Here is a 23,629-nt window from a genome sequence, read left to right on the forward strand (position 1 = left end):
TGTCAACAAACAATGGAATGAATATAGTATAATCATATGGAATACTATATAATCATGAAATGAACAATTAGTAATACAATAACATGAATAAGTCTAAAACATACTACTGAGGAATAAAAAGGAAGTTGTAGAGTAGTATGTACACAGTAATTTTACCCATATAAACACCCAAATGTGTATAATTTAGGTTTGACATACTTATTATACTATAAATATTTATATATATATTTATATACAATAATATATGAAATATTTTTTATATATATACATATATATCAAGAAATGCAGGGGGAATTTAACACAAAATGCCAAACAGTCATTAACTGTGCAGAAGAAGGGAATGTGATTGTAGGGGAGTATCAAATGGTCTTGAAAGATTTCCAAACTGGTTCTACTCCTTAAGGTGCATAGGTGCTTGGACCATTGTTGTTGCTGTTGTTTAAGCTGTATATGTGAGATATGTATGCTAAATTACAAATGTAAGACCACAACAGAAAAATGGGTGCTCATTCAGAATCAAAGACATCAAAGTAAGTAGGTTGCTTTTGACTCAGATAAAGGTTTATGGATGGGCAATATGAAAATTCATGATCCCCTCATGGTAGAAATACAATTACTCTCAAAATTTCTAACAGTAAAAGAAATATTTAATGTTTGGAACATGACATACAAATTTATTCTTTAAAAAATGGTTCCCTAACTAGAACTGTATTCAGTTGTACCTAACTGGTGGCATTGACTGAATAAACAGAGATACTGATTAGAAAAAGTGTCCAACTCAAACGTCTATTTTTTTGGAAATTGTATTTCTCACAATACAGTATTTCAGTGGAGCGTTTCAGTTTACATATAATAAACTGTACCTATTCTAAGTGTACAATTCAATGAGTTTAACAAAATGTATATACTATGTAATTCTTACAACAATCAAGACATATATCTTCTGCACTCTCCAAAGTTTTCTTTGCATTTTTAGCCTATCTGTTTGCATTTAAGCCTCAACTCCACTTCCAGCCCCAGACAACCACTGATTTGCTTTCTGTGAATACACATTAATTCTACCTGTTCTAGAACTTATTAATGAAATCACATAGTACACGTACTCTTTTGAGTCTACCTCCTTCTATTCAGCATGTTTTTTGTTTTTTTTTTGTTTTTTTTTTGCTGTACGTGGGCCTCTCACTGTTGTGGCCTCTCCTGTTGTGGAGCACAGGCTCCGGATGCACAGGGTCAGCAGCCATGGCTCACGGGCCCAGCCGCTCCGTGGCATGTGGGATCTTCCCGGACCGGGGCACGAACCCGTGTCCCCTGCATTGGCAGGCAGACTCTCAACCACTGCGCCACCAGGGAAGCCCCAGCATGTTTTTAAGATCCATCAATGATGCATTTACCAGTGGAGTTCATTTATTTTTATTGCTTAGTATTCACTTATATGGACATATAAAAATTTGATTATTCTTCTACTGATGGATATTTAAGGTATTTCCAGTATTGGCTGTTACAAATAAAGCCACCAAAAAAAAAAAATCTCCATGTCAATGTAAACATCTCGGGGAGATGTATATTTAACTGCATAAGAAACTGTCACACCATTTTCCAAAATGGGTCTACCATTTTACATTCCCACCAACAGTGTATGAGAGTTCCAGTTGCTCTGCTTCCTTGTCCACACTTGATACTGTCAGTCTTTTTAATTTTAGCCATTCTAATAGATGCACAGTGGTATCACACCGTAGTTTTAATTTGTATTTCCCTGGTAACTAATGATGTTGAGCATCTTTTCACTGTTTACTGGTCATTCATGTTTCTTCATCTGTAAATTGTCTATTCAAATACTTTGCCTCTTCTTGTTGGGTTGTCTTATTAATTGTAAGAGTTCTTCTTTCTGCATGTGATTCACTTGTCAGATATATGTAACAGAATATTTTCTCCCAGTCTGCTTATTTTTCATTTTCTTGACAGTGCATTCCAAGGAACAGAAGTTTTTAATTTTGATGAAGTCTGATATTGTCAGGTTTTTCTTTTATGATTTGTGCTCTTAATGTCCTATGAAATCTACACTATCTCTGGGTTGCTAAGATTTTCCCTTGTGTTTTCACTGTGAAGTGTTAGATAGAGTTTTAGCTTTATATTTGGGTGTAGAGTATGGTATGAAGTAAGGGTCAATGTTCATTTTCTCCTGCAGTTGGATACTCATTTGTTCTCATTTGTTAAAAAGACTTTCCTTTTCCCCACTCAGGTGCTTTGTCATCTTTGTCAAAAATTAATTGACCACAGGTGACATCAGCAAGATGGTGGTATAGGACTTTCCAGCACTTGTCCTCTCACAGAAATTTCAATCTGAACAACTTTCTATGCATGAAAATACCTTTAGGAGAGCTAAGGATTCCTGGGTGTAGCACAGAAATAAGAAAAGACACATTGAAGAGAACAGAAAAGACAATTTCATGTTATCCCTGTCACTGCTTCTAAAAGCCTCAGCAACCCAGTGCAGAGAGATACACTTTCTCCATAGGGAAAGAAGAGTGAAGTGAGCACCTTACTTCACTGCAGACACCAGCACAAGACCAGCCAGTGCCAAGTGAACCCCTGCAGCCCCAGGCAAGCTCTCATGGAACCAAATGCTGGCCTGCCCCATCGCCAGCCACAGGCTCACTGTAGTGCCAGGCTAGTTCCCATGGACCAAATGCCAGGCTAGCCTCCATGGATCCAGCCTCCAGGTGGGCAACCACAGACCACAGTCCCAGTTCCCACCCTGTGCCACACCAGCCCCTGTCAACCTGACCTCTAGGCCTACCCCATGCAGCCAGGCTTCCGGCCCCAGTCTGTGCCAAGCTGACCCCTACGGACCTAAATTCCAGGCCCAACCCTGTGCCAAGCCAGGTCCCAGCCTCCCCATGGATCCAACCTCGAAGCCAGCACACACAGACCCAGGCTCCTGGTCTGCTGTAGCACCAAGCCAACCCCCATGGCACCAGCCTCCAGACTAGCTCCCATGGCCAAGGCTCTAGGGCTTCCCCAACACAAGAGACCCTACAGCCTTGGGGGCCCCTCCAGCACCAGAAAAGACCAGACCCTGTGGCCCCAGGGTCCAGTGAAACCAGCACACAGGCCTGGCCTGCCGCAGTAGATCTTAGCACTGGGCCAGTATCCTTGGACCCAGCCTCCAGGACTGCCACCACTGATTAAGGCCCTAGGCTCATCATAACAACACTCTAGCTCTCACACACCAACACCACAGTCCCAGACACTAAGCATGACTCTGTGGTCTCAGGTATCCAGCCTGCTCATACTGGACCCCAGTACCAGGCTAGTCCCTGCAGGCTCAGGATTAAGCCAATTCATGTGTAATCAGGCACTGGGCTAAATCCGGTGCCAGACGGGCCTGGGAAGACTCAGGCTCAAGGTCCACTTGGGTCAGTGCCCATGCATCCAGAAAAGAGGAGACATTACAAATGATACCAAAGAAACAGAGAATCACAAGAGACTATAGTGAACATTTGTAAGCCAACAATTTAGAAAACCTAGAAGAAATGGATAAGTTCCTAAAATCATACAACCTTCCAAGACTGAATTATGAAGAAACAGATCAACAGATTCAATGCAATTCCTATCAAAATACTAATGGGGGGCTTCCCTGGTGACACAGTGGTTAAGAATCCGCCTGCCAATGCAGGAGACACAGGTTCAAGCCCTGGTCCAGGAAGATCCCACTTGCCATGGAGCAACTAAGCCCATGCACAACTACTGAGCCTGCGCTCTAGAGCCCGTGAGCCACAACTACTGAGCCCGCGTGCCACAACTACTGAAGCCCGTGTGCCTAGAGCCCGTGTTTCTCAACAAGAGAAGCCACCGCAATCAGAAGCCTGCACACCGCAACTAAAGAGTAGCCCCCACTTGCCGCAACTAGAGAAAGCCTGCACACAGCAATGAAGACCCAACACAGCCAAAAATAAATAAATTTATTTTTTAAAAAATACTAATGGCCTTTTTTCATTTTTCCCAGAAATAGAAAAAAAATCCTAAAATTCATATGGAACCACAAAAGATGGTGAACAGTCAGAGCAATCTGGAGAGAGGGGGAAAAATAACCCCACCAAAGTTGTAGGCATCACACTATCTGATTTCAAAATATACTATAAACCTTAATCAAAACAGCATGGTACTGTCATAAAAAGAGACATACAGACCAGTGTCTATGATGACCAGAAATAAGTCTACAGATTTATGGTCTTCCACAAAGGTGTCAAGAATGCACAATGGGGAAAATACAGTCTCTTAAAAAAACATGGCATTTGAGAAAACTGCTTTTCTACCTAGAAAGAATGAATTGAACCCTCATCTCACTCCATCTACAAAAATAAACTTAAAATGGATTAAAGACTTAAATTTAAGACCTGAAACCATAACACTATTAGAAGAAAACACGGGGGGAAAGCTTGTTGACACTGGCCTGGGTAATGCTTTTTTTATATACAACATCAAAAGCAAAAATAGATACGTGGGACTAAAACTAAAAAGCTTCTGCAGCAAAGGAAACAATCAACAGAACGAAGAGACAATCTACACAATGGGAGAAAATATCTGCAAACCATACATCTAGTAACAGGTTAATATCCAAAATATATAAGGAACTCAACTCATAGTAAGAAAAGAAATAATCTGATTTTAAAATGGGCAAGACTTGAATAGACATTTCTCAAAATTAGACATAAATATGGCCAACAGATATATGAAAAGGTGCTCAACATCACTAATCATCAGGGAAATGCGAGTCAAAACAATGATATAACACCTCATTGATATTCAATGCATTAAACTATAGTTCTATTTCTTTAAAAAAATTTTATTTATTTTTTGCTGTGTTGGGTCTTTGCTGCTGCACGTGGGCTTTCTCTAGTTGTGGAGAACGGGGCTACTCTTCGTTGCAGTGCGCGGGCTTCTTGCGGTGGCTTCTCTTGTTGCAGAGCATGGGCTCCAGGCATGAGGGCCCAGTAGTTGTGGCGCACAGGCTCTAGAGCGTAGGCTCAGTAGTTGTGGAGCACAGGCTTAGTTGCTCCGAGGCAGGGAGAATCTTCTTGGACCAGGGATCGAACCTGTGTCCCCTGCATTGGCAGGCAGATTCTCATCCACTGTGCCACCAGGAAGTCCCTGTAGATCTATTTCTTCATGGTTCAGTCTTGCAAGGGTGTATGCTTTTAGGAACTTATCCATTTCTTCTAGGTTGTCTAAACTGTTGGCTTACAAATGTTATGTAACTAGAATGGTTATTATCAAAGTCAGAAGATAACAAATGTTGGTGAGGATGTGGAGAAAAGGGAACCCTTGTACACTGTTGGTGGGAATGCAAATTGGTAAAGTCATTATGGAAAACAGCATGCAGATTCCTTAAAAAACTAAAAACAGAACTACCATAAGATCCAGCAATCCCACTTATGGGTATATACCCAAAGAAAATGAAATCAGGACCTTAAAGAGATAGCTGCACTCCCTTGTTCATTGCAGCATTATTCACAATAGTGACACCCAAGTGTCCACCAATGGATGAATGGATAAAAAAAGATGTGATACATATAATTATATAATGGATATATACTAATGCTTATATAATATATATATATAATGGATATATACTAATGCTTATATAATATATATATATATAATGGAATATTATTCAGCCATGAGAAAGAAGGAAATACTGCCATTTGCAACAACGTGGATAAAGGCAGAGGGCATTATGCTAAATGAAATAAGCCCCAGACAGAGAAAGACAAATACTGTATGACCTCATTTATATGTGGAATCTTAAAAAAAAAAAAAAGAAAAAGAAAGTAGAACTTACAGAAGCAGAGAGTAGAACAACAGTTATCAGGGGCTGGGTAAATGGGGAGATGTTGGTCAAAGGGTACAAAGTTGCAGTTATCTAGGATGAATAAGCCTAGAGAACTAATACACAGGCATGATGACTATACTTAATACTACTACATTGATTACTGGAAATATGCTTAAGAGAGTAGATTTTGGCGGCACTCATCACACAAACAAAAATGGTAACTATGTGAGGAGAAGGTGACATGTTAATTAGCTTGACTCTAGTATTCATTTCACTATACATATTGTGTATCAAATCATCATGTTGTACACCTTAAATTATATATAATCTTTATTTAAAATATATAAATAAATGGAAAAAACTGACCATATCTGTGTGGTCAATTGTCTTTGTTCAGTTCCAGTGATGTACATGTCTTTTCTTTCATCAATACCACACTTTTTTTTTTTTTTTTGGCCATGGCTCATGGGCCCATCTGCTCTGCGGCATGTGGGATCTTCCCGGACTGGGGCACGAACCGATGTCCCCTGCATCGGCAGGCGGACTCTCAACCACTGCGCCACCCCCAATACCACACTATCTTGATCACTATACACTGATTATCTCTCCATTTATTTAGGTCTTCTTTAATTTCTTTCAACAATGGTTTGTAGTTTTAGTGGACAGGTGTTACACATATTTCATTAAATTGACCTAATGCTAGCCAAACATGCGTCACAGTTTCTAAGCATATCTTGCATGTGGGTGTCAGGAGGGTAGTTCTGTTCATAATAGGATGTGAGTGTATGTAAGACAGAAACAGTGCAGTTTTAACATTCTGTTCCCATACTAGTATCCCAATGTTCTTATTCCATTAACACAATTCCCCTACGATGATACAAAAGTAATCTAAGAACCGTGATAAATCATTTCTCCTGCAAACAAATACTTTCAAGCACACTGAAATGAAAGTTTACTTCACAAAGAAAACTGAGCTGACTGGAAAAGGCAGTAAAATAAAATGAAATGATATCAACTACTTAAGGTTATCTTTTCTACAGTTATTATGTCTTCATGGAGTCTATTAAGATTTCAAACTATAGAATATGTCTCGTATTAAGATTAAAATGATCAAATGACTGAAATTTCAACTTGAAAGAAAAAGTACATTTTAAAATATGCATTTTTATATAAACAATTCAAAAATCAATTTTTCCATTTCAATGGATACAGACAGTAGTGAAGGCAAGCCCCCATTTTACAGAAAAATAAAAGCAGTAAATTAAAAGTAGTGGGAATCAATCATTTAATTAGTAAATTCACTATTCTTTCAGTGACATCTCATCAGTCAACGAGGTTTGTGTTTGGCTGCATTTAACACATATAATAAAAGGAGTTAACAAAAACAAGGATTATTTTTTCACATAAAAAATTCAAAAGTAAACAGTTCACGGCTTCTACAGTGATCCTACAATATCAGCAATATCTTAAATACCTTCCATCTTTGTGCTCTGCCATCCTTGGAAGGTACTTTTTAACATAACCGTCATCTCTTGGTAGTAAGATGACAACTCTACCATATGCCAATACAGGAAGTCACTTATTACAAGAAAAACAATGGCTCATCCAGAAACCCCTTGAAGAAACTTTTGCATATAATTTATGGCCAGAAATGCATCACATGGCGTCCCCTAACTTCAAGGAAGTCTGGAAAGATGGATACTTTAGCTGTACACAATGCCAACCTAAACAGTTCTGGCTCTTTTAACAAGGAAGAAAAGGAATCCAGCTACTGGATAGCCACACGGTGCCTGCCAAAATATTCTTTCAGATTCTAAACCTAGCTAAAATAAAATACACTAAAAGTTATGCTCAGTTGAAAACAAAAAGCCTTAAGTCATTAAAATACTGATTTACAACATATTTTGAGAGAAAACCCTTTAAAAATATCATTTCGTTATATACAAAATTATTTTTAAATGCAGCAAGAAAAAGAGCTTGCCAGTTTTAAAGACTGAAATTTTAAGAGTAAGATGGGATGGGGGCTAGGATATATTTGAAAAAATGTAGGACTAAAGCAAGTGGAAAACTTGGTTAAGGACTAGATGCTTACAATAGCAAGTATCATTCTTACTAACAACAAAAATGAAATAACAAGTAAGCGTTCAAGCACTTAAAAGGTGTTCTAAGTTTTTTATTTCATTTAAACAACATGGTAACCCTAGGAAACAGATACCATTATCATCTCCTAGGAGGAAGCTAACAGGCACAAAATCACGCAGCTACCGAGTTGTGGCATCTGAATTTGAACTCAGGAAGTCTCTCTCCATAGCCTATGCATTCAGTCTCTCTGCTGAATTCCTCTTATACGCACCCTAAACATATGATGACGTAAACAAATATGTTCTTAATGTTTGTCAAATCACTATTCTTGAGACAAACATAAAAAAGAATTTTATATCTTCTGTTCTTTAGGTGGGGCCTCAATATGAAATGTTGCCTTCCATTTACAGACTTAATCTTCCAAAGATTAGAAAGACACTATTCAGCAGAATTTCGAGAACTGTGCCTTATTTCTAATAAAATCTAGAAATTATTCATTTTTAGGATTCCTGAAAAAAATTTTTTAAACTCTTAAAGCAATACAAAGTAGAACTGTTATAAAGCATATCATCTTCAGTAACTACGTTCTAGTCGAAATATGTTTAATAGCTTTCTATAACATGAAAATATTGCTGTACTAAGTTATATTCTATCACAAAGGAAAAAGTAAACTACAGGGTAAGCTTCATCATAGATATCCAATTAAATAAAGGTGAGTTTTTAATAAAAAAGCAAAATTTCTAATGTTACCCTAAAATAGTACAAACAAATGATTAAACCTACTTAGCTACAATTATAAAATCCTTTAGTTACACACATGAAGGAAAATTCATAGTCCAAGATTAATGCAAGTACACATGCCTGTTCTATTTAGTTTTTACTGTCATCTTAATAGACGCTATAATTGGATGTTAAACCCTATCATGGAAAATAGAAACAACTACACAGTTTTTTGATGAAGATTTCTTAGTTGTTGGAAACTTCACTTTTTCTCATTTCTGTAGTAACTCTAGAGATGAAGAATAAGGATAATTCTGGGTAGTAAGTTTCTTTTCTAGCTTTACTGGCCTCAATTGTTATCTTGGCAAAAGGAGAAAGGTATCTTCTGTATATGACTTCTAATGTGCTTTTGGTTTTAAAAAAAAAGTACTGTAGCATAAATATCTATTTAAAATTTGGCAGTCTTGCTTTTGACAGGAATGAGTAATGATGTCATTGTTTTCCACAAATGACGGGTTCTCAGATAATCTTTTTCACATCAAAATAAGATTACCGGATGAGGAGATTATGGTTTTAACTGCCTCAGAGAGATGAAGATTTTTCTACCCTGGCTCAAGTATACATATACTCTTATCCAAATACCCCATTATGCAAATGAAGTCCATTTCATCGAGTCTATTTATTTCTCTATGTATAGATAGCTCTTAAGTGACAAATTGTGACATCAGTTATGCATATCTGGAGAGATATATAGTTCATATCAAAAACTGAATAATGCAATTAACACTGATTGAGTGCTTGAAGCTTTATATGCAATTTTATTTAATCTCTTACAACCCTTTGAAATAATTCTCTGTGCTATAAATGGGTATTATAAAGCTAAGACCTAACAAGAAGACTAACATAGAAGGTGAAAAGCCAAGATCTGAGCCTAGGTCCAAAGCCCCTTCCCTAGAATTTAACATACACTTGCTGATGCTATGATAAAAGTTAAACATAGAAAATTAGGTAGTGTCATCTCTTACCTTAAGCTCTTGTATACACATATTATTCACTTAACATTGGTAGTATTATTTCACAATATCATTATTGTTTTGATGAAAGCTTTAGGTTATTTTTTCCTAACAATCAAAATAATGTACATTCACAATTCAAGATGTTGAAAACAAAGATTAGAAAAAGAAGACATCTAACATCTTAACCCCTCAATTAATCTCCATTTAATATACTGGTGAATATTTTTCATTTTTCCCCAAATATGTTTTCAGAATATAGATGAAGTTATACTTTATAATTTTGCATAAATTCACTTTAGTATGTAACATACTATTTAAATTTTTCTAACAGCTCTTTAGATGTAAACACCAGCTTATCTGTGTCTTACTTGGACTACAGTTGGCACATTCAGGAAAGTAAACTTATGTTTGCTATTGCAAATAATGCTTTAATGGAAATATTTATGAGACTGCAATTCAACCCACTCCCATATTTAACTTTATCTTAAAACAAATTCCCAGAATTAGAATTACTAGGGTCTGAAGAATCTGAAGGCTTTTCCTAAACTATTTTTCAAATGTGCCAACAAAAACTTGGTATCAACCAGCAAAGTGGATATGGAGGTATTCATTTCAGCAAAAATTCAATGGCAGAGGATAATTTCCACTTTCTTAGTTGTTAATTTGAAGGAGAATTTATTACTTCATTGATTTACTTTCCATGTCCTTGATTGTTTGTAAGACTGAATATCTCCCTAATGTAATGCTTTATGAATGGCTTGTTTTATCCTTTGCTGAATATCTGCAGTGTTTTTACTGGTTTTCTTATTGACTTGTACACACTCTATTTACAGAAAGATATTAATCTTTATAGTCACATATGTTGAGACTTGTTTCTCATAGTTTACTGTCTTTTATTTAAATTATTTTCCTTTTGTTTTCAAAATCAGATAAATTAGACTTTAGACATTGTTAACCTAGATTCATTCAGGCTCTTAAGTATACTTCTCAGAGGACAGCCAGGTAATTAACTGCCTCTTAGTAAAGTTAGATCAAGAAAAGAACTATAAGGTTTGAAATTAAGTAGGGAAAACAAAGGGAGAATGTTTGGCTTTCTGATTTTAGTAACATTACAGATTTTTATTCTCTTCTTGTAGAAAGTCATTTGGAAAAGACTTGTGTTCATTTGTTTTGAATTCAACTGGCTACATGTCTGACCTCCTATCTGTATAAAAGAATAAGAACAATCATTTGACACTTGTGATATTAACAACAGATTAAAAAGAATTAACCAGAAACACTGCAGTTTGTTAAAATGGCAAAGAAAGGCAACATTCTATTCATCGAAAAGTGAATTTAAAAAGTGTAATGGAAATTTCAAATTTGGGGTATAAAGTATAAAAATCATGATTTGCAGTAGTCCTCTTTCCACTACAGCCTCTCACTTTCAAGTTTTTTCCATATCTCTGGAAAATTGGTAAGCAAATATATAAGCCTTAAAGCACACCTAAAAGCTTTTTCAAATGTTAAGTGTTCTAAGCTACTGCATCAAATAGCAGCTCTAATTTATCCAGAACATTTCTGAATAAGATGAGCTGTTGTAAAAGAAGGCATCGTATCTGTATGATTTTAACTTTTAGGTACAATATATTTACCCTCACAAATGCATGTCAAGTTACCAAAACATATCAAAGGCAAGCTTGGGTGATTCTAATGATTCTTACCAACAACTTCATTGCTTTTTCATGTTTTACCTAAAATTCACTTCTCCACATATATTAAAGTGTTGGTGAAGGCATTATTCCACTATTTCACAAATAAATTTGGCAGAAAAGAAAAACACAACAGAACTTTACAGGAAAATAATTTTCACAGTTGCTGTGGCAAAGATTGCTAGTGGTCCCTCAGTATTCATTCTCCACTTTTTCTACAGTCATAGAATGCCTGATTTGGGGCTAGTATATGGCCATCTTAAGTAAAGACCAATTCTCAGCCTCTTTTTCAGCTAGAGGTTACCCTGTGATTGAGTTTTGACCAACAGGAAGTAGGCAAGAAATGTTCTGAGCAGCTTCCAAGAACTATCCTTTAAAGGAAAGAGCATGTCTTTTTTCTTTCTCTTCCTCCTTCCTACAGCTGGTGTGCAGATGTGCTACTAGAGCTAGGCATTTGGGGATACAAAGCTGAAGCACTATAATGAGAAAGATAGAGCAGGAGAACAGAATGAGCCTGAGTCCTTTATGATGGTAGAGCTGCCATACCAAATCCAGACTGCCTGTGCCTACTTGAAAAAGAAACAAAGGTCTATTTTGTTTAAGGGACGATTATTTTACAATTTTGAAGGGGGTGCTGTTGCCACATAATCTTCATTCTAATAAATGAAACCACCATTTCAGAAGATGATAATAAGTAACTACTAAAATCACCATAAATTGTATGCGAGATATATCAATATTAAAAGAATTTAATTCAGAAGATAAATAATGAGTTATTAAGAGCCCTGGAGTCTAATGAACTTAGATTTGGGGTCTGGCTGAACATTTACTATTTATATGACTTTGAGCACATTCTTTATCCTCTCTAAGGATTAGTTTCTAATCAGTAATATGATAAGAATAATAGTAATTGTAGTGATAATTAAAATGAGGTAATGTATGTAAAAAGTGAAGCACAGGCACAAGGTAAGCACTCAAAATAAATGGTGCTGGGAAAACTGGACAGCTATATGTGAAAGAATGAAACTAGAACACTCCCTAACATTGTACACAAAAATAAACTCAAAATGGATTAAAGACCTAAATGTAAGGCTGGACACTATAAAACTCTTAGAGGAAAATATAGGCAGAACACTCTTGGACATAACCCACAGTAAGATCTTTTTTGATCCACCTCCTACAGTAATGAAAATAAAAACAAAAATAAACAAATGGAATCTAATTAAACTTCAAAGTTTCTACACAGCAAGGGAAACCATGAACAAAACAAAAAGACAGCCCTCAGAATGGGAGAAAAGATGCATTAATTTCAATTACCCTAATGGCTAATTATATGGAAAATCTTTTCAAGTTCTCATTGACTCTCCACATATCCTCCTTTATGAAGTGTCTATTCAAGTCATCTGCCCATTTTCTAACTGGTTAGAAATTACTGTTCAGTTTAGAAAGTTATTTATATATTCTACATACAAGTTTTTTGACAGATATGTGATTTGAAAATATTTTCTTCCAGTCTATGACTTATCTTTTCATCCTTTAACAGGGTCATTCAAGAGCAAAATTTTTCATTTTGACGAAGTCAAATTTATCAACCTTTACTTTTATGGACTGTTCCTTTAGTGTCATGCTTAAGAACTCTTCACCCTAATTGCAGGTCATGAAGATTTTCTCCTATATGTTCTCCTAAAATTTTTATAGTTTTATGTTTAACATTTAGGTCTATGATGTATAACAGATGAGGTTTAAGTCAAGTTTTTTGTTTTTGCCTCTGAATGTCCAACTACTCCACCTAACCATTTGTTGACAGGAGCATCTTTCCTCTGTTTAATTTCTTTTGCACCTTTGCCACAAATCAGTTGCCCTTACTTGACTGAATCTACATCTGAACTCTCTATCCTGTTCCCTTAATCTATGATCTGTGTCTATCCCTCTGCCAATACCACTCCATCTTGATTACTGTAGCTATAGTAAGCTTTAACATTAGGTAACATGATTCCTCTAACTTTATTCTTCTTTTGTATTCCCTTATAAATTTTAGAATCACCTTCTCTATATTTACGAAATATCCTGCTAGGACTGTTTCAATAATTAAATATATAGATCAATCTGGGCAGAACAGACATTTTTAATATCTGAGTCTTCCAACCCATGAACATGTCATGTCTGTCCCTTTATTTATTGTCTTCTTTGCTTTTATTCATTAGCATTTTTGTGGTTTTCAGCATATAGAAATTGTATGTTTTGTTGGATTTATACCTAAATGTTTCATTTTTGAGCAATTATAAACAGTGTATGTTTTAAAATTTGGTTTCCAATTGTTCACTGCCAATATGTGGCAATATGATTGAGAGAGGGAGAGAGAGAGAGTTTGTGCGTGTATTTTGACCTGATATCCTGCAACTGAAAACTTACTTATTTTCAGAACTATCTTCTGTAAACTCTAGTGTTTGTGGATTCCTTGGGATTTGCTAGGTAGCCAATCATATCGTCTGCGAATACGAACAGCTTTATGTTTTCATTCTAATCTGCATGTGTCTTCCTTCCTTTACTTGCCTTACTGCATTGGTTAAGTATTCTACTACTAAGTTGAATTGGCTTGTTGAGAGCAGACATCCTTACCTTATTCCCCAAAGAAGACTTTTATCATTAAGTATGATGTTTGCTGTACATTTTAATAAATGCCCTTTATCAGGGTGAGAAAGTCCCCTTATATTCCTAGTTTGCTAAGAGTTTTTATCATGAAAGTTGAATTTTCTCAAATGCTTTTTCTGAATCAATTGATACGATAGGGTGGTTTTTCTTCTTTAGATCATTGGTAGAATTCACCACTAGAACCATCTGTGCCTGGACATTTCTTTTTTTAGAAGGATTTTCATTATAAATTCAATTACTTTAATAGCTGTCAGATATTCAGATTATCTATTTTGCCTTGGGTGAGTTTTGGTAATATGTGGTTTTCAAGGATTTGTTCTATTCCTCTAAACTGTCATTTATGTGTACAAAGTTGTTTATAGTATTCTCTTATTACCCATTTAATATCTGTGGTATCTATAGTGATATCTTTTTCTTTACTCCTAATATATTGATAATTACTATTTTCTCTCATTTTGCTAAATGTTTATCAATTTTATTGATATTTTCAAAAACTGGCTTTTGGTGTGATTGGTTTTTCCTCTACTGTTTTTCTATTTTTAATTTCATTAATTTCTTCTATTTTTTTTTCCTTCATTCTGCTTGCTTAAATTTAGATTCTTTTTATGTTGTTACCTTTTGACCCCCTTCATCCATTTCTCCGACTCCCCACTTCTGGCAACCACCAACCTGTCTCTGTTATCTATACCTATGCGCTTCCTTTTTTTTTTTTTTAAGGTTTCACATATAAGAGAGATCATATTCATATGATATTTATCTTTGACTTTCTCTGCCTAACTTAAATTCGTGAAGTAGGAGCTGCATTTGACACGTTTTTCTGTTATATGCACTTAATGCCATAAATGTCTCTCTCGGCACTGCTTTAGCTGCATCCCACAGATTTTAATACGTTATATTTTCATTTACATTCAGTTTTAATATACTTTTTTATTTCTCTTGAGACTTTCTCTCTGATACATGGATTATTTAGGAGTGGCTTCTTTAATTTCTAAGTGCTTCGATATTTTTCTGTAATCTTTCTGTTATCGATTTCTAGGCTGTCTCCATTATGGTCAGAATACCCTTTGTATGACATGAATTATTACAAATTTGTTAACAGCTGTTCTATGACCTAAGATGTTGTCACTCTTGGTGAATGTCCCATGTATGCTTGAAAATAATCTTTATTCTGATTTCACTGGGTGGAATGTTCTAAAAATTTCCATTCGATCCTGATGGTTGACGGCACTGTTCAGTTCTTCCCTATCCTTGATAATTTTTAGTAGTTATATCCTTTAGTAAGCGAAGGGGTTATAAATCCCCAAGTATAATATCTGATTTCTCTACCTTCAACTATTTTCTCCACTCAGTCCTTTAAGGTTTTACTTCATTTATTTCCCAGCTCTGTTTTTTTGGTGCATGCATACTTAAGACTGCTATGTCTTCTTGGTAAATTGATCTTTTTATCATTTTGAAATGTCCCTTTCTTCCTAGTAGTTTTCTTTATTTTGACATCAATTTTTTCTACTAAAGTAAGTTTATTTATTTTTATTTACATTTATTTAAGGAAGAGATAATTCATACTTAATATTACTATCTCTTTTCAATACAGCCATTCCAATTTTCTTCTGATTAGTGTTTGCACGGTATGTATTTTTCTATCTCCTAACCTCCCTGTGTCATTGCATATGAAGTGAGTTTCTTATAGACAAAACACAGTTCAGTCTTTTTTGATCAATTCTACCATTTCCTACCTCTTAATTATTCATATGTTAGGTCTTAAGTCTGCCATTTTAGTACTTCTGTTTGTTCCCTCCATTTTACCTTCCTCTGTTTCCCCTTTCTTATGTTCCTATAGGTTACTTGAACATTTTTAGTACTCCATTTTGATTTATTTACAATAGTTTTATTATATCCCCATATAATTCTTTAACATCTTTATTGGAGTATAATTGCTTTACAATGTTGTGTTATTTTATGCTGTATAACAAAGTGAATCAGCTATATGTATACATATATCCCCATATCCCCTCCTTCTTGCATCTCCCTCCCACCCTCCTTATCCCACCCCTCTATGTGGTTGCAAAGCACCGAGCTGATCTCCCTGTGTTATGCAGCTGCTTCCCACCAGCTATCTATTTTACATTCGGTAGTGTATATATGTCCATGTCACTCTCTCACTTCGTCCCAGCTTACCCTTCCCTCTCCCTGTGTCCTCCAGTCCATTCTCTATGTCTGTGTCCTTATTCCTGTCCTGCCCCAAGGCTCTTCAGAACCATTTTTTTTTTGATTCCATATATATGTGCCAGCATACGATATTTGTTCTTCTCTTTCTGACTTACTTCACTCTGTATGACAGACTCTAGGTCCATCTACCTCACTACAAATAACTCAATTTCATTTCTTTTTATGGCTGAGTAATATTCAACTGTATATATGTGCCACAACTTCTTTATCCATTCATCTGTCAATGGACACATAGGTTGCTTCCATGTCCTGGCTATTATAAATAGTGCTGCAATGAACACTGTGGTACATGACTCTTTTTGAATTACCATAAAATATTTTTAATGACTGCTCTAGAGATTACAGTGTGTGTGTGTGTGTGTGTGTGTGTGTGTGTGTGTGTGTGTGTGTGTGTGTGTATGTAACTTACTATAGCCTGCTAGTATCAACATTTTACTACCCTGAGTGGAACACAAATACCTTGCCACACTTTATGTCCCTTTCCTTTCCCACTTTCGATACAGTTTTCTTAAATATAACCTCTATATACATTGAGAACCATGTAAATGTAGTGATTTTTGCTTTGTATCATCAGACAATTTTTTAAACTGAAGAGGATTTATTTATCCCTTCCATTGCTTTCTCCATTTCTAATATCCCAACTGTCCTTCCATTATCTCTTCCTTTGAGTCTGAAGAACTTCTTTCATAGTCATTATTTTACAACCAATTTGCTGGCAACAAATTTTCCTAGCTTTCCTTCATCTGACAATGTGTTGATTTCTCTTTCATTCCTTAAGTATATTTTTCCTGGATACACAATTCTGGGGTGACATCAGGTTGTTTTGTTTTTTTTTTTAGCACTTCCTCTGTTTTCCACAATTTCTGATAGGAAATCTGTTGTCGTTTCAAATTGCCCTTTCCCTAATAGCAATGTTTGGTTTCCCTTTCAAGATTTTTTCTTTGGCTTTAATTTTCAAAAGTTTAACTATAATGGGTCCGGGTATGGATATCTTTAGGTTTATTGTGTTGGGGGAGTTCACTCAGCTTCTTGAATCTGTAGAATTATGTCTTTTGCAAATTTGGTAAGATTTAAGCCAATATTTCTTCAAATATTTTTTAAATTCCACATCCTGTCCTCTCTGTCTAGTATTCTGATGCCTCAAATGTTATACCTTTTGTTATTGTCCCACAGGTCTCTAAGTTCACTTTTTCAATTTCTCTCCATTATTCAGACTACATAATTTCTACTGATCCATCTTGAAGTTCACTAACTCTTTCCTCTGTTCTTTCCATTCTGCTATTTAGTCTAACCAGTAATTTTTAAATTTTGGTTATTGTATTTTTCAGTTCTAAGATTTTCATTTGATTCTTTATATTTTCTACTTATTTGCTGCAGTTTCTTATGTTTTCATTTGTTTCAAGAGAATTCATAATTGCTCACTGGAGCAGTTTTACAAAAGCTGCTTTAAAATCCTTATTGATGATTCCAACATTTGTGTCATTTCAAAGCTAGCCTCTGTTGATTGCCTTTTCTTGTTAGAGTTGAGTTTTTCCTGATTTTTTCATATGACAAGTAATTTGGGGTTGTAGGCTGGACATTTTAAGTACTATACTATCACACTCTAATTCCTACTTAAATCTTTTATTTTAGTGAATGGTCAACCTGTTTAGATTCTGAATGTGATCACAGGCTCACTTTTGTGGACTGTGATTCAAATGTCAATTTAGTTTATAAAGTCTCTCCAGTACTCCTCGGTTTTCTCTATTTACATGTTACCTATACGACAGAACTCCACTCCCCATTATCCTCAGCATGGGCTTGAGTGGGGAGAAGCACTGCCTCATTTCAGCAGAGCAGGCATAGAAAATAGGGTAATATGCAGGGGAGTGGGGAGTTGTAAAAGTCAATGTACTACCCACAGGCTCAGCTGGGGAGGGTACCACCTTATTACTGCAAGGGGAGTGGAAATCAAAAGCTCCAACCACAGGCTCCTCTGTGGAGAAATGCTTCTTCCTTACTTCAGAGCATGGAAGAAAGTCGAGTTCTGCCTCAAAACTCTGCAGGGTAAGGTCACCATCTTGTTAATGCTGTATAGTTGTGAAAGCCAGGGTCTCACCCACAGGCTCTGCTGAAGAGAGTTGCCACCTTGTAAATTCTGGTGGGGTAGAAGACAGTCCTCCCTACAGGCTCTGCTGAGGAAGGGGACTGGCTCATTACTTAGCAGGGAAGAGGAGAAGTCAGAGTTTGACCCACAGGCTCCACTGGAGGGGGACATCTCCTTGTTACTGCAGGTGGGGGAAGGGTGTGTGTGAGACAAAGCTCTGGTCATGGATACTGCTGCTGTAATGCCTGTTTGAGTGTGAGGGGGTATAGATTTTATTGTGATGTTCTCCTAGAGAACGGATGGGATAGGTTAGGATGTTTCTATCTTGCTGGGCCATCCTTTGGCTAGAGAGAACAGGCTTTCCTTGGCACTATTTTTTTGTCTGCACTCATTAGCATTTCCAGGTTGTAGTCTTCTCTACAACCCAGGCCAAGATATATGGGAGGCAAGAAAAATAGACAATCAGGGAACTCACTCAATCCTTGAGTCTCAAGGTCCTTAGACAGTCCACCTTCTTTTCCCTAACTTTCAGAGTTTTCTGGTAGGGTATTTCATGAGTTTTGTCCAGGATTTTTGTGATTAGTAGGAGAAAAACAGAATGTGTTTACTCCATCTTGTTAAGAACCCAAACCCTGCCACTTATTTTCAGTCTATATTTCTTGTGTCCTATCACCCTCTACTCTCTAAGTTTCCAGAGGATATGAACTGAGGTTTTATTAACCTAGTAATTGTTGGCTTGGCAAAAAGTATCGTATATGACATATCCTTTAAGCTTATTAGCTGTAAGAAAGTGTTGATACAGCTTCTTGGCCTTTACCCACCATTAGGTTCACAATGTAACTCTGAAGTTTGTTCATTCATTTAATAAAGACCTGTTTTGTGAAAGCTTCTGGGGATACAGCAATGAGTAAGACAGCTAAAATCCTTGGTGTTATGGAACTTACATTCTATTGACTGGAACAGGATGGAGAGAACTACAGGTATATGAGTAATGTGTTCTCTTCAGGCTGGACAAAACTCAAGTCTACTATGCTTCAGTTAATATTAGGAACATACATTTGAAAAACTCGATATTCAGAAATCTATAAATTTGCAACTGGCATAAGTACAATAATTTTTTTACTTGGTACAATTAACTTTAATGATCTAGTAAACTAGTTATAAACTACTTACCACATAGAGTTGTTTCCACAGACTGGCCCATTCTTGCAGAGTTGCTGTAACTTCAGTCACAATAGAATCTTCAAGTGGAACCACAGTTTCATACTGCCTAAAACCAGAGCCACAACAAACAGTCCCATTATCTTTGATAAAATACCAGAATACTGTCTACTGACCTTTTCAACACATGTAAATCAAATTTAAATTCATGCAAATATAAAGAGAGGTATATCTAATTGAATACATATTGTTTAGCAGTAATATACTGCAATAATATAAGTGAACTGAATTAATGTAAACAAGTTTCCTCAACTTGTCCATTGAGGAGTTCTGGGTCTGGTAGAGGAACTGTGATCCTGGAAACAGAAAGGTACTAGGTTTCTCTCCAACTACCTTAAGCAACATCCATACCGTAAGCAACATCCATTATGGTGCCAGTCCCTGTGCTAATTGCCAAGGATTTATCACTGAACAAAAATGGACAGGGTCCCTATCTTCATAGAGCTCTTACTGTGGATAGGGAATTAGACAAATAATCACAACAGATATGGATAGCAATGAATCTAAGAAAGAAACCAAATTGTACTATCAGAGATTTTAGCTGGGGGACACGACTAAAGAAGAGAAGATCAGTGAAGTCTTCTCTGAAGAAATGGCAATGCCCAAAAGATGCAAAAAGGTCACGACAGAAAAGTTTGTTGGGAGGGAGAGGTGTGGTGTCACCTGCAGAGGAAACAATATACAAGAAGTCACTGAGATGGTAAAGAATTTCACATATCTAAGAACTTAAAGAAGACTGGTATGACTGAGGCCAGCTCTCACAGGGCCTTTCCAAATGATACTAAAGATATCAGACCTTTTTTTAAATTAATTTTTATTGGAGCATAGTTGCTTTACAAAGTCGTGTTAGTTTCCACTGTACAGCAAAGTGAATCACCTATACATATACATATATCCCCTCTTTTTTGGGTTTCCTTCCCATTTAGGTCACCACAGGGCACTGAGAATGAATGAGATGATACTGAAAGGTTGTTCAAAGTAAGGGCATGACTTGATAATATTTTTATAATGTCTATGCCACTTTTGAGAGCTAATGAAATATTTTCTGGGACCAAAGATTTTATATACTGATATGCTGAGGTGGATGGAACCTATACTCCAACTTGTTAGCCAAAGAGAACATCATCCACTTGCAAGCAACAAAGGAAAACTCATTTCACAAATTAGCATTAAGTATCGTTTCTCTACACAGCTGACAAACCACCACTGTGTTCAAAGGTGACAGTGTATTAATATGGAGCATCAATGAATATATGTTACTTGATTATGCTATATGGCTTTCTTTTTTATTTTCTGTGATTTATTCCAGCAGATAAAAAAAAATCATCTTGGAATGATGCCAGAGCACTATCCATATTCATCAAATTTATAAGGTGAATTTTCAGTGTAAGGCTGAGATTTAAACTTGACACTGTGGAAATAGAGAGACATGGGAGATGCTGTAAGAGTGTTGTGTTTTAGTAACATTAAAGCAGAAATGCTGTATAGGATAAACTGGAATAAAATTTCTTGAAAGTTTCACCTACTGGGTCTCCAGCTACTTTAATCACTGAGATCTATGGGAAAATTACATTGTTCCTATTTTAAAGTTCTAAAACTTTGGACTTACCTCAATTTATACTAACCCAAGTATATACTAATACTGACGTATTTTTCTTAGTCTATAATATATAATCAGTATCCTGAAAATTCTTAAATTATTTATAAATACACTGTTCCACAGACCAAGTAGAATGTAGTCAGAACACTAAGAAAAATAACCAAATAAAGTGAATTAATAAGCAAATTTCCAAAGAAATTCTGGATTCATGCAGAGTAAAGAGTTTGTTAGAGGCCTGAACCAAGATGGCGGAGTAGAAGGACGTGCTCTCATTCCCTCTTGTGAGAACACCAGAATCACAATTAGCTGCTGGACAATCATCAACAGGAAGACACTGGAACTCGACAAAAAAGATACCCCACATCCAAAGACAAAGGAGAAGACACAGTGAGATGGTAGGAGGGGCGCAATCACAGCAAAATCAAATCCCATAACTGCTGGGTGGGTGACTCACAGACTGGAGAACACTTATACCACAGAAGTCCACCCACTGGAGTGAAGGTTCTGAGCCCCACGTCAGGCTTCCCAACCTGGGGGTCCGGCAACGGAAGGAGGAATTCCTAGAGAATCAGACTTTGAAGGCTAGTAGGATTTGATTGCAGGACTTCAACAGGACTAGGGGAAACAGAGACTCCACTCTTGGAGGGCACACACAAAGTAGTGTGCGCATCAAGACCCAGGGGAAGGAGTAGTGAATCCAGGGGAGACTGAACCACACCTACCTGCTAGTGTTGGAGGGTCTCCTGCAGAGGTGGGGGGTGTCTGTGGCTCACCGTGGGGACAAGATAACTGGCAGCAGAAGTTCTGGGAAGTACTCCTTGGTGTGAGCCCTCCCAGAGTCTGCCATTAGCCCCACCAAAGAGCCCAGGTACACTCCAGTGCTGGGTTGTCTCAGGCCAAACAACCAACAGGGAAGGAACCCAGCCCCACCCATCAGCAGTCAAGCGGATTAAAGTTTTACTGAGCTCTGCCCACCAGAGCAACACCCAGCTCTACCCACCACCAGTCCCTCCCATCAGGAAACCTGCACAAGCCTCTTAGATAGCCTCATCCACCAGAGGGCAGACAGCATAAGCAAGAAGAATTACAATCCAGCAGCCTGTGGAACGAAAACCACAGAAACAGAAACATAGACAACATGAAAAGGCAGAGGGCTATGCACCAGATGAAGGAACAAGATAAAACCCCAGAATACAACAAAATGAAGTGGACATAGACAACCTTGCAGAAAAAGAATTCAGAATAATGATAGTGAAGATGATCCAGGACCTCGGAAAAACGATGGAGGCAAAGATCGAGAAGATGCAAGAAATGTTTAACAAAGACCTAGAAGAATTAAAGAACAAACAAACAGAGGTGAACAATACAATAACTGAAATGAAAACTACACTAGAAGGAATCAATAGCAGAATAACTGAGGCAGAAGAACAGATAAGTGACCTGGAAGACAGAATGGTGGAATTCACTGCTGCAGAACAGAAAAAAGAAAACAGAATGAAAGGAAATGAAGACAGCCTAAGAGACCTCTGAGACAACATTAAACGCAACAACATTCGCATTATAGACGTCCCAGAAGTGGAAGAGAGAGAGAAAGACCCGAGAAAATATTTGAAAAGATTATAGTCGAAAACTTCCCTAACATGGGAAAGGAAATAGCCACCCAGTCCAGGAAGCGCAGTAAGTCCCATACAGGATAAACCCAAGGAGAAACACGCAGAGACACATGCTAATCAAATTGGCAAAAATTAAAGACAAAGAAAAATTATTAAAAGCAATAAGGGAAAAATGACAAATAACATACAACGGAACTCCCATAAGGTTAACAGTTGACTTCTCAGCAGAAACTCTACAAGCCAGAAGGAAGTGACATGACATACTTAAAGTGATGAAAGGGAAGAACCTACAACCAAGATTACTCCACCTGGCAAGGATCTCACTCAGATTCGATGGAGAAATCAAAAGCTTTACAGAAGAGCAAAAGCTAAGAGAATTCAGCACCACCAAACGAGCTCTACAACAAATGCTAAAGGAACTTCTCTAAGTGGGAAACACAAGAGAAGAAAAGGACCGACAAAAACTAACCCAAAACAATTAACACAATGGTCATAGGAACATACATATCAATAATTACCTTAAACGTGAATGGATTAAATGCTCCAACCAAAAGACACGGGTTGGCTGAATGGATACAAAAACAAGACCTATATATATGCTGTCTACCAGAGACCCATTTAAGACCTAGGGACACATACAGACTGAAAGTGGGGGGAGGGAAAAAGATATTCCATGCAAATGGAAATCAAAAGAAAGCTGGAGTAGCAATACTCATAACAGATAAAATAGACTTTAAAATAAAGAATGTTGTAAGAGACAAGGAAGGACACTACATGATGATCAACGGATCAATCCAAGAAGAAGATATAACAATTATAAATATATATGCACCCAACATAGGAGCACCTCAATACATAAGGCAACTGCTAACAGCTATAAAAGAGGAAA

The 23,629-nt window shown here is 36.7% G+C and overlaps 1 protein-coding gene across 1 annotated transcript in view; it reads right to left on the reverse strand.

Moving 5' to 3' along the window:
* Positions 1 to 23,629, reverse strand: part of DOCK3 (dedicator of cytokinesis 3) — a 377,800-nt gene that overhangs the window by 267,116 nt on the left and 87,055 nt on the right. Inside the window, exon 5 of the mRNA XM_065885910.1 lies at positions 19,480 to 19,576. Within this exon, the coding sequence (XP_065741982.1) occupies positions 19,480 to 19,576 (97 nt within the window). The remainder of the gene's footprint in view (positions 1 to 19,479; positions 19,577 to 23,629) is intronic.

Source organism: Phocoena phocoena, chromosome 10 (genome assembly GCF_963924675.1).
Source record: "Phocoena phocoena chromosome 10, mPhoPho1.1, whole genome shotgun sequence".
Lineage (NCBI taxonomy): Eukaryota > Metazoa > Chordata > Mammalia > Artiodactyla > Phocoenidae > Phocoena > Phocoena phocoena.